At 38.5% G+C, this 12067-nt stretch overlaps 1 protein-coding gene across 1 annotated transcript in view; it reads left to right on the top strand.

Annotated features, from left to right (window-relative positions):
* The window catches only part of GRM8 (glutamate metabotropic receptor 8), a 485373-nt gene extending 473877 nt beyond the window's left edge, over positions 1 to 11496 (top strand). Inside the window, exons 10-11 of the mRNA XM_039513552.1 lie at positions 1297 to 1543; positions 10967 to 11496. Coding sequence (XP_039369486.1) covers positions 1297 to 1543; positions 10967 to 11016 — 297 coding nt within the window. The 3' untranslated portion in view covers positions 11017 to 11496. The remainder of the gene's footprint in view (positions 1 to 1296; positions 1544 to 10966) is intronic.
* The last annotated feature ends 571 nt before the right edge of the window (positions 11497 to 12067 follow it).

Below are 12067 nucleotides of genomic sequence, written 5' to 3'. Positions count from 1 at the left end.
GGGTAAAGTAGCTAATGGAAAAACTTTGTTCATGAGTTGAAGAACGCTCAAAATGTGCTACCGTTTGGGTTATTCTGGGCCAGCTTATTACATCTTTAATTTTCTGCTAAGGTCTGATTTACTGAGGGCATTGGCTGTAGTGAAAACAGCTGATCTGGAGATTGACATTATTGACAGATTCTTAATACTGTATCTCATGATGATAGTCACTATGACATAAAAACACATCCCACACTGAGATTAAATGTTGGTGGAGCTGTCAGGAGGTGGAATATGTTTCACTCTGCCCCATAGAGTGGGCTCAGTGTTCCTTCTGATAAAGTCACAGTATTGTCAAGCTAGAAAGAGAAATTGGAGTAAGCCATATAGAATTGTAAGTAAAATTCTTGTTTAATAATATAAAATCCTCTATGAGAGGTAAATGTTGAACAAAGCCACAATGAGTATTTTAATGTGCTTTTTTTAATAAGTATTTGCCCTCTGTGTTTATTACCATGGAGCCATCATCACCTTTTCTTCCCAGGCAGGCAGGAAAAGATCAGAATAGCTTGGTTTTCATAGTAATAAGTGATAGACAGAACACTCCCTTTGAGATGGTTATTCTTCCTGTTTGTCTATAGGGGATAGAGGTCTATTTCAAACTGGTTCCCTCGAGACACTATATTCCAATTTCCTATTTACAAAGTCCATAGCATATAAGAGTATTTGTTATGTGCCATTTAATAGTATGATTAGAATTCAACTATAATGTACAAATGTTAAAAGAAATGGTATTCAAACTTCACTGTGGGGAAACTCATTTTCTTCCAGGCACAGGAGTCAAACACTAAATCAAATGTTTCTCATTAGATTCTGTGTTAAGCATGTTGCCATTTGAACAGTACTGCATGCACTGGTGCATCAGTGAATGGCATATTATTCCAGAAGCTTCTGTTTATTAGAATAGATGATACAGGGCTAACCTTGTTGCCATCCTTGTTGCATATTATGTCTTCACAGACACATTTGTTTATAATCTGAAAATGTAGGTGGTTCAGAGGCTTAATTATTTTGAGGGGAATGGAGTTTAATACGCATTAGCTGCTTCTACCACTCACTCATTAGTGGAAGAAAAAAGAACACTTGGCTATAATTAAAGACAATCTGAGTGAAGCTTCCTTCCAATGTACACACTGTCACGTGACAGCATGATACCATTTCCATATGCAGTTAGTATTTTTAAGATCATTAATGTATTTCCCTGTGTGTTTTCTATCAGTCATACAAACATTGGTTTTTATGTTGTTTTTCCCCCAGATGTACATCCAGACAACAACACTTACTGTCTCCATGAGTTTAAGTGCTTCAGTATCTCTGGGCATGCTCTACATGCCCAAGGTTTATATTATCATTTTTCATCCAGAGCAGAATGTTCAAAAACGGAAGAGGAGCTTCAAGGCTGTTGTGACAGCTGCTACAATGCAAAGCAAACTGATCCAAAAAGGAAATGACAGACCAAATGGCGAGGTCAAAACTGAACTGTGTGAAAGTCTTGACACCAACAGTAAGTCATCTGTAGACTTTCCCATGGTCAAGAGTGGGAACACTACCTAATAGATGTACGTTGGCAAGAATGCACTCACTTTTAATTGTAAACGTTATTCTTTTCTTTGCCTGTACTGCATGAATGCAGAGACGTGTCAGAATTCAAGCACCTTTGAGCACAGGTTTGCCAACATGCAAATCTTTTTTATGGGTGAAAACTGGTGATTACAAAATAAACACATTTTGGAAAACCCACATCTTTTTAAATGATCTGGCCTAGCTAGCACTAATTTGTTGCATCATGTTTTGCTATGGCAGTCTCATTATATACTGACACTTCTTAGGATATATTTAGGTGAGTCATTTTCAAGACTTTTGAAAAAGTATGGCTTCATATTCTACATTATATTTTTAAACTACAAATAGACATGGGTGAAAATGTTCCTTCCTTAACCTTCTGCCCTGTACTAGAATTTTTTGTATAACTTGTGCATTTCCTATGGTTTATCTGTAGTCCTAAAAGGGCTGCCTGCTTCCACCTGGTGAGGATTTTTGGGAAAAAATAAAAGTACTGCATGATCCCATCACCCAACTCTTTGCTATAGTTTTTTATTTTGAACAAAAAGTAGTGGATCCCTTTTTAAATTTACAAAAATTTATCATAAGTATCTATGTTCCAAGTGTTCATTCACATATAGATTAGACACTATATTTTTAGATTTACCAAAGGATAGAAGTGGGAAGAGAATATTTTCCACATCTGGAAGGTCTTTGAATCCTGGCACATCTCTTAGGAATTGATAAATTATTATAACTTCCAAACAGCAGCGTGTCATAAATAGAGCTGAGTGAATGTTTTCTGTACTCAGCCTTTTTTAGTGACAATCGCAGATCAGTGACACCAAAACATTTAGTGAATGCATACTGGCTTTGCCAAAATTGTTCTGGAAATTTAAAAAAATTCCAAAAAAAATTCAAACTATTTCATTTTGACATTTTCTAAATGGACCTTTTTGATTTTTTAGTTTGAAATGACTTTTCATTTGAACATTTCCTTTCATTTTGATTTTTTAAAAATACAAACATAAAATGGTCAAAACTGAAATGAAACATTTAAATTTTATTAAAATATAATGTTTCATTCAGCCCCAAACAAATTTTATTTTACTCTTTGATTCACCAAAAATTTTGTTTGTTGGGTCAACCTAAAATATTGATTTTAATATTTTTTATTTTTTTTGCAATTGCCAGCAAATTGAAAAATAATTTTTTGCCCATCTCTAGTAATAAAGCCTGATTAACCGTACTTCTGAACAAAAAAAAATGTTTTGAATAAAGCCAATGATTCCCCTTTCCCAAATCCAGTGGTAATAGAACATACGTTTATATGTTGGAGTTAGAGCTTCAGTGAAATGGTAGTTCCTGTTATGGTTAAGGACTAATTCCTCCCATTATGCTTCAAATGGATCCTCTAGAGTTTTCTGAATTATTATTACTCCTGAGGTTGAAGGAAAATTGAATAATAATATTTTGCTTGTACACACCGACAAACCACTGCACATAGGATTGTGAAAGTTAGTAGACCAAATCCTGAGGTTTGTACTCACTCCTTTCACATGGAACTCCTAATGAATTCAGTCAGAGTTCACCAGAGTGAAGTACAGCGTAAAAAGTGAGTGAGGATCTTAGATTTGTTCCATAACTCACTTGTTGGAGGATACTGGGTACAGATTATCTTTTAAAAATTCAATAATTCGCCTGCTAAACTTACGGCCATTCAAAAGTGTGTAACTACTAGATGAAGCAATGGAGCCACTGCCTTTGGATTTGCATAGTTTCATACTACAACCTATAACAGAGGGGGAAATAATGATGAAATTCTCTGTAGATCAGATGTCAATGTGTAAATATGAAACCCCCTACATCTCTTACAATTCTTCATAAGTGCCAAAAGAAAATGGGGGGGGGGGGGAGGAAGAGAAAGAGAGTTTCCTTGCTGAGTTGGCAAAATGATCAACATCAAAGAGAAAGGTCAAATATAGTTCCACAATGGGGTGCAGAAAGAGATGGTAAGAAAGCCCTGCATACCTGAGATTTATCAACTGTACCTAATGAAGAAGAAATGCTGTGTCTAGTATTCTTTTAACTATGACTATGCATAATTCATGAAAACAGCTGCCACTGGAAACACGTCTGCTTTCTCCAGCAGTGTGATGCATGCAGGAAAGTATCAATTTACCGTATTCTAAACCTGATTTAACACTAGCACACCTATATAATTTTCAAGCGCCTCAGTAGTACATCTCTTCAAGGCTTTGATCCATGTACTGTTATGCTCCATAGGTAAGTATTCAAAAAAATCAAGTTCCCATTCTAGAGAGCTAGCCTCATGTAATTGAGCTGGCTTGGCTAAAAGAATGGGCTATTAGGTTTTCAAAAAACATACTATATCCATTAGATTTTGTTAACTTTCCTCTTTTCTGCCAAAATAACTATTGTCAAAATTTTTTTGAGGCTGCAGTGAGGGATACATTAAATTAAACTGTTTCCCCTAGATCAGCTGTAATAACCCACAAAATACAGAAAAATGTCTCTTTGAACTGACATCTGTAAGCCAGTCTCAAATTGTTATTAGGTGATCACAGTTCCAGCATGTAAGTCTTACCTAGAGAATAGCAGGCTGTCACTCACACTCCAAAAATGGAGAAAGTTACAGAATGTACGAAATCAGGGTATCACTAGCACTCCAGAAATGGACAGAGAAGTTTCCCTCCCCTTACCTAATCGATGATGCTGATGCTGATGATGACAACAACAACCACAGCTTACTATCAAAGCACAAACAGGAATAAGTGAATTTGTTTGCTGATTTTTGGGAGGCATCAATGGTGCATTCAATGGATTTCTTATTTAAAGATATGCAGCCAAATTCTGATTCCATTTATAAATATATATGACAAAGTAAAGGGAGCTGTTTGCATGTGTCTGAGGACAAAATTTGCCAGTTGAAGAGGCAGGAGGGCAACAGAGAGAAATCAGTAGGCACAATATATCAGGATAACTACAAAAGGATTGTATACTCAACTGCTGTAAAACATGGACTTTGATGAAGCTATACCAATTTATACCAGTTCAAGATGTGGCCCAGAAGGCTTGATTCAGCAGCCTAGATGCAGAAGTAATTTCTGTTGAAATCAAAGGAAGATTTTTTTCTTTCAAAAGGTCTGCAGGATCAGATCCAAAGCAGGGATCAGGTGTGCCTGATCAGTCACCAGCAGGGAGTGAGCAGACAGGGCAGAGTGAAAGTCAGCATGTGGTCAAGTGAACACTAGGCAATAAACAGAGGGACAAGGAGGTTAATACTGGACAGTCACCAAATTTGGTTTTGTTTTCTCCGACTCTTCTCATTCTGATGATTCCTCTGACAAGATCTGTATTATTCTTGCTGTCTTTCTCAGGTGCCTTTTTGGTTTTTTCATTGTCCTGAATATTTTGATTTTTTCCATAGTCCACCTTGTTATTGTTCTGTTCTCTGTTCTTCTGCTTGCTCTCTGCCTTTTTCTTTTTCTTAGTGTCCTTGTTTCTGCTGCATTTTGTCCCCCACCCTGCTCTTTTTTGGTACTTTGCGATTCCTTACTCGCTCCCCCCACATACACACTTTTTCTCTCTTTAAATTCTTCTTCTTCCTATGGTTTTTATATACTGAGTGTTGTTTTATTTTTTATTTGCCCTTCCTATTCTTTGTCTTCTGTCCTGTTTGTTTATGTTTTACTCATTACAGCCATTTACTCTATTTGTTATTCTGTGCTTTAGCTCTGTCCTTTATATCTTAACATTTCTTGGGTCCCTCTCTTTTAATCTGTGCCCCTACTCTCCTGTGCTTGACCATTCACCAATCATTTTTTCCCTGTCAGAATCACTGTTCTAGGCACATGTGCTGAAATCCTGGCCCCATTGAAGTCAATGGCACAACTTACAGATTTCAATGGGGCCAGGATTTCAGCCATAGACTGTACCAAATCCATTTGCTTCAGACAGCAGAGAAAAAAAAGCAAGATAAATTACACACAACTCTTGAGATCTGGGAGTAGAACCCTTATCCTTCAGTTCTAAAAGGAGAAACCACTACTGCTTGAGCTAAATGAGATCTCTCTGTCTGCGGTCATGTACAAAACTTATATATTACAGCATCACTCACTGGTGTTTAATTTCTGCCTAACAGGGCTCCCCAGGCGGCTTGATTAAACAGGAGTTCTTAGTCTTCATTCAACCTCCATTCATCCACATGCACCAAACCTTTGCAGAGAGCAAGGGATGACCTGGGGGCTTAAATAATCTCTGTTGAAGCTTCCATGCTACTCCCATTAAAGGCAGGCCAAACAGTCCTCTACTTTAGCTTCTTTTGGGCTGGGATCAAACACATTGTACCTAACAGAGCACTCTAGATGGCTCATATCAGAATCTTCTTCTCCCACAACAGGTAATAGTGAATCTCAGGTGCCCCTCACCCCTTGTCCTCTTTCCAGGCACCAAGGGGCCAGGTATTCCAGCCCTTTCCAATGCCAATTGTTTCCATTAGCTTCTCTGTTCAGCAGTCACTTGTGTCAGCTGATTCACTATCACGTTCTCTGTTAGTTTTTCCCCCCATTCTTTTGTGTTTCATTCCTTTGTTTCTTTCTTCATGTTTGTTTACTTTTCTGCCCTCTCTGTGTGATGTTTGTGATTTTACTCTCTGTTTTTGTTCTGTATTGGTTTATTACCCAAAACTCCATCTTCTGTTTTGTTTGTGTTTACAGCAAGCTCCTTCTGGCCTTCTAGAAAGTTGTGGTGAGCTGAAGCAAGCTGTGGGGATCAATATGGGCCCATCAGTAACTTGGTATTCAGTAGAGAACTGTTGAGTCAAAGCCACTAATATCTTCCCAGTCTATTTTCACAAAGCTAATCCTGAATATTCAATGTTAATTTCCATCATTGGCATTGTCTGGTAAAACTGGAAGAACAAATACTCAAACAAGTATGGAGGGGTTCTATGCCCTTATTTTATCCTAATGATGCCACTGATAAACATCTAGTAAGAAGAAGAAATGTGTAGGTTCTGTAATACAGTATGAAAATAAAATAAATGATAGCACAGTATCTCTATGTAGTAACTTTCATCCAAGACAATTTAATCACAGATGATTTCTATGCTAAATCATAGGTAGAGCTGGTTAAAAAAACCCAACTTTCATTGAATTTTTTCACAAAAATTGCATAACAAACTCAGTGTTTGGAGAATGTTGGCCAGCTGTAATAATTGGACTTAGCACAACCTTCCTTTGGTTTTAATAAAATATAGATTTTAAATTACTTTCCAAATAATATTGTGGTTCTCACTGGTAACCACAATTGTAAATTTATTTCTCTATACTATGAAACTCTTATGCAAATATATGTTCCCACAGATATTTTTTATAGTTAAGTTGTCATTAAGGTTCGAGCGCATATCAATGGTTTGACTACATTTTACCTTTCAAAAGAATTATAACATTCAAAACCTGGGAAATGAAGATGTGAAATTGCATTTCTCAAGCAAGGCACTTAGATTTCCATATCTCTGAACTCATGCTAATATTAGCCTACCATTATTCCTTAATTGCATGTAGGGGATGGAAAATGTGCACCACAGGATGCTGGTTTTATAATTTGTTTCACACATATATGTCTCTACACCAAGGCACTGATCCTGCAAGCTATTTGATGTGGGCACATCTCCACACCCATGGGGTGCCACAGGAGTGCAGGAACTGAACCACATGGGGAAGCATGCAGGATCAGGGCCTTGATGCGCTGCTTTGCTTTGTCATTACTAAGGCTATGATTTAATGACTGGTATTTTTAGTAGAAGTCATGGACAGGTCATGGGCAAGAAACAAAAAATCACGGCCTGTGACCTGTCCATTACTTAGACCATAAATACCCCTGATTGAATCCTGGGGCTGAGGGCACGGCACCAGCTGCCAGGGCGGGGGGCAATGCTGGGGGTGGGGGAGCCCCATAGAGGCAACAGCAGCTCCGGTTGCCACTGCAGGGGAGTCCCGGGGTAGGGTACCCAATTTGGGTTGGACGTATACCTGGAGGTTTCATCACATGACATAGTCTTTAATTAAAGACCCCTGCTCTCTACATCCCCCCTTCCCAGCTCCATTTTGCCCTCACTGAAACACAGGTCCCTCTTGAGTGGAGTATGGTGCACATTTATCAGTGTCAAATAAATTATACAGCTGTATAGGACAGGAAATGAAGAAAAAATGTGCAGGTGGGTCAACTGAAGAAACAACTATGTCACCTATTTTAAATACATATAGGACAGCCCATGATAATGTTTCTATGCAACTCTAAATCCTTTTGTTTTGGTTTACTTCTGTTGTCTCATTCCAAGAGCAGAGTAATAAATGGGTTTGAAAAGGATATTTCCAGGAGCACGATGAGTCACGTTTCTTGTCCTCCCTGGCCAGATAAGCTTGCTGAGTTTGGTCCATGCAACAACTCTGAAAAAGTCAGTCTTAAAGCGCAATAAACTAGCAGTTGAGGCTCTTAAATCCCAAACAGGAGCTGCAGGCTCATTAGCATAAACTGTATAGATATATAAGGTATTTATCCAAAAAAAAGAGAAAAGCTGAATATGCCGGTGGTCTGATTTTTCCAGTCTGGCAGTGGGATTAGTGTTATCACAGTGTGAACTACTATATAAACCCACCATGAGAATACTTTGAAATAAATCTGATTTTATTTTTAAAGTCATACTATGAGGAATACACCTACTTATTGATTTTTACTTTCTTCTTCTTGACTCATCGAACACTAGATGCATCAAAGCAATGTATTCAGACTGGCCGATAATTCAACATTAGTTCTTTTCCCAGACAAAAAAAAGGAGCCTGTCCAATTTGCATACGTGTGTTCTATTTACTCATGTTTTACTGGGAACAAAATCACTTTATGTTCTAAAGAAATTGGTCCAGTTTCAGCAATCCTATTGTATTCCCAGATGGGAGAATGCAGGGCAGAGTGAGAGCATCTCTTCAACAATCCAGCTGTGGGAGCGTGAGAGAGAGCTCACAAAGGAGTCTCATGTTCCATGCGAAAGTTCTGAAAGAACATGAATTTGGCTATATTTGCTTGAAGAGGCTTGGTACTCCAGGAGCAGGGCTATTTCCTGTCAGGAATGGGGTACTCTGATCCTTAAGCAGAGTCATATGAAGGCCTTGCCCAGCACCTGCTCAGAGTAGTCTTCTCTTGAAGTGGGATGGCCACCGGTCTTTTATTTTTGTAAGCAACACAATTTGCTTGCTGGTTTTCACTGAGCTGAGTTTCAGAATTCACATTCATTTTCTCAGCTCCAAACCTTCTTAGTGGTCATACTTCTGAAACTCCAAAACTGGAGGTACCTGTATGTGTGGTGATAAACAACAAGCTCTTTGACAGTTGTTTTGATGCATGTGTTCTCATGATGATGCATTCCCATATCCTAATGGAAAAAGTCAAATCAGATTTGACTTTCAGTGGGCTGGTTCCCTGGTGTCTTCCAAAGCTGCAAGTGCATATAATTTAGAGTCACATTCCCTAGAAATGAAAACACAAACATGAACTTTACACAGTGTATCTCATTATTTATATCTATATAGTGATCTTCCAATAACACAGTTCTGAACATAATGTAGTGGGACTAGGGGGTGGGCCAGAGAAGATTGTATTTCCCTGCTTCTATTTCTGTTCTTCCACTATCACTGTCAGATTCCCAGGTCAGGTTTAGACAGTGTGAAGATGTCTTTTCCTATTTCAGCTATGTAACAACATCAGTGGATTCCTATCCAATACTACATAGCAAAGGACTGTACTCAGAGAGAGAGAGAAAGAAAAAAAGCTTGATTGATACTGCGTTAGCCTTGATTCTGAGCTCACACCAGTTTTACCCTGGTGTAACTTCATTGACCTCAGTGGAGTTATATATTTAGGCCTGATCCTGCACTACTTAACTTTAAGCATATGAGCCATCCAAGTGAAGACAATGAGACTGCTCATGGCCTAAGTCTTTGCAGAATTGCAGTCTTACGGAGTAGTGACATCAGTGCAGTTACTCATAATTTAAGTTGGCATGCATATATAATTATATGGGCCAGATTCTCTAGACCACTAAATTCATTTTGTGCTGCCAGCTGCCTCCACCCACTGGGATAAATAGAGTATGTCAGAGGCAGGCTAGAGACAGAAAGGGGCGTGCTGAAGCCGAGCTCCTCTGCACCTGATGCCCTACAGACTTTATAACAGTGGTGGAAGATAGAGTCAGCACCCTACTGCTCTAAGTTCTGCCGGGTCCATGCAGCTGGGGATCAGGGAGCTGCCTGTGGCTCTCTGAAGCCACCATTGCCAACTCTATCTGAGCACATTAGTGGAGAACTGGGCCCTACACCTCTAACAACAATAAGGAACCATAGCTGCCAGGTAGACATGCCCAATACTGTATTTAGGTTCAGTGACTTGTCACCATTTTACCTTAACAATAGTCCAGGAGCTGACTCGTCCTCAAATATTGCACCTTTCTGAACAAGCAAGAGAATCTCTGCACTAAGGGGAAATTCACTTGTAAGAAAGGGCGGTGCTGTTGATGCTGTTAACCTGCCTGGGGAGTATCACCACAGGAGGGCAGTTTTAAAGCACAGTCTGGGCTCTCTAATAAACACTCCTGTGGACACTTCCTGGAGGAGAGATGTTCTATGTCAGAGCATCTCCTGAGGATGCTGGTCACATACCTTCATCAGCCAGCATTGCCCACTTCCAGGGCTGCATCAGCCACCTTTGGCCTCTTTCCCCTCATATAAGAGGAGTTGTGGATGTTTTGTATGCCTGTAATTCCCTCCTAGGTCTCTGTTCCACCAGTGGATGTCTAGCCTGCCTCAGTCAGCGGAAATTGGAGAATGACTCAAGCCCCAAATGTGAAAGGAATTTACAGCATTTTGCTAATTTTTTTTAATTAGCCCAGTAAAACATTGAAACTAAGGCACAGCATATTATATTTAAAAAAACCACAACTAGCCAGCAAGAGATATGAAATATGCCCAATAGCTTGTAGAATAAAGAGCTGTGTGTCCTTTTCTCACCCACCAGCCATCATGTTACCCCTAAACCACACAGAAATAAAATGTCACAAAAAGCACTGTATTTGGGTCCTGTTTCCAGCAAGCTATTCAGAAAAGCACTTAAAATGTATGCTTCAAGTTAAGAATATGCTTATGTGGTTTCTTGAATTGGGAACTTGGTGAAGTTGATTATACAGCTGAATGCTGACTAAATACTAAATTAAGTTAATTGCTACACAAAGTGCTTTATGTTGATTCCAAAACCTGAAATATAAACTTTGCTCTTTTCTTTTCCTTTTCTTTTTTTTGTTTTTGCTTTGCAGCTTCCTCTACCAAGACAACATATGTCAGCTACAGCAATCATGCAAACTGAGCAGGGAAATGAAACACACCTGAAGTATGTGAAAATTAAAAAAAAAACAATGAATTTACTACCACCAAAACCTCGGTCTTGGAAAGAGCTGTAGACTCCAATCGACTCAATAGTCAGTCTCTTAATGGACAAAGATTAACCACGAGCCAAAAGCAGGAGGGGCGGGGAAGGGAAAAGCTCGGTTTTATACAATTCAGACCGAATGTCAAACTTCTGAACTGTTTACTCACAAAAGGAAGTAAATCACAAAAGGAAAACAAATGTTAGCTTGTGAAAAAAAATGCTGTTGAAATAAACCATGTCTGATGTTATACTTGTAAGTACTTTTTTGTGATTGTGAGAATTTCCATTCCTGTCCCACATTGTTCAACTTGTATAAGAAGATGAGTTTGTTTCTTGTTATGACTGACTGAATCGAAGCCGTGGGTTGTGCTAAAATAAATACAAGGATTGACGCATGCACATTTTTATACAAAATAATTTATTTCTAATAATAAAGGAATGTTTTGCAAATGTTCAGACTTGTTTCGTTGCAGTTTTAAGGAAGAAAAAACAAATAATATTTTAAGTCCTGACAATATTGTCTGTTTGTTTAGAATGCAGTAAGGGGGGGAGGGTGTTTATAAATAAACAATAATGGTGTCAGAGGAATTCAGTGTAAAGTATAAGCATGTTGATGGAGGTGTCTGTATGTGCGTGTGTGTGTGAACTCTCTGAGGTGGGTGAATTTGTTTTTAAAATTGTGACTATTTTAAAATTGCTGGTAGAAGTTTTTCCCAACGTAAATACATTTTATAAGATTTTGTGAAATGAAGGACTCCTGATGTTGTGCTCACCATTTATGATTCAGCAATTGTTTTTTTTTTTTCCTTTTGAAAAAATTATCGGACAATTATAGCAAAGATGGTAAAACTAAAAACTCAGATTTCTTACAGTAATCAGAACCAGCAAACTGAAATAAAAGGTTAATCTTATTATCCTGTACAATGCTATTATGTTGCTGATACTCCCCCATCAGCTATGATGGTTTGCCATTGCTGGCAATCACATC

Source organism: Mauremys reevesii, linkage group 1 (genome assembly GCF_016161935.1).
Source record: "Mauremys reevesii isolate NIE-2019 linkage group 1, ASM1616193v1, whole genome shotgun sequence".
Lineage (NCBI taxonomy): Eukaryota > Metazoa > Chordata > Testudines > Geoemydidae > Mauremys > Mauremys reevesii.
Note: the sequence above shows the minus strand (reverse complement) of the source record. Positions and strands in the feature narration are given on the sequence as shown.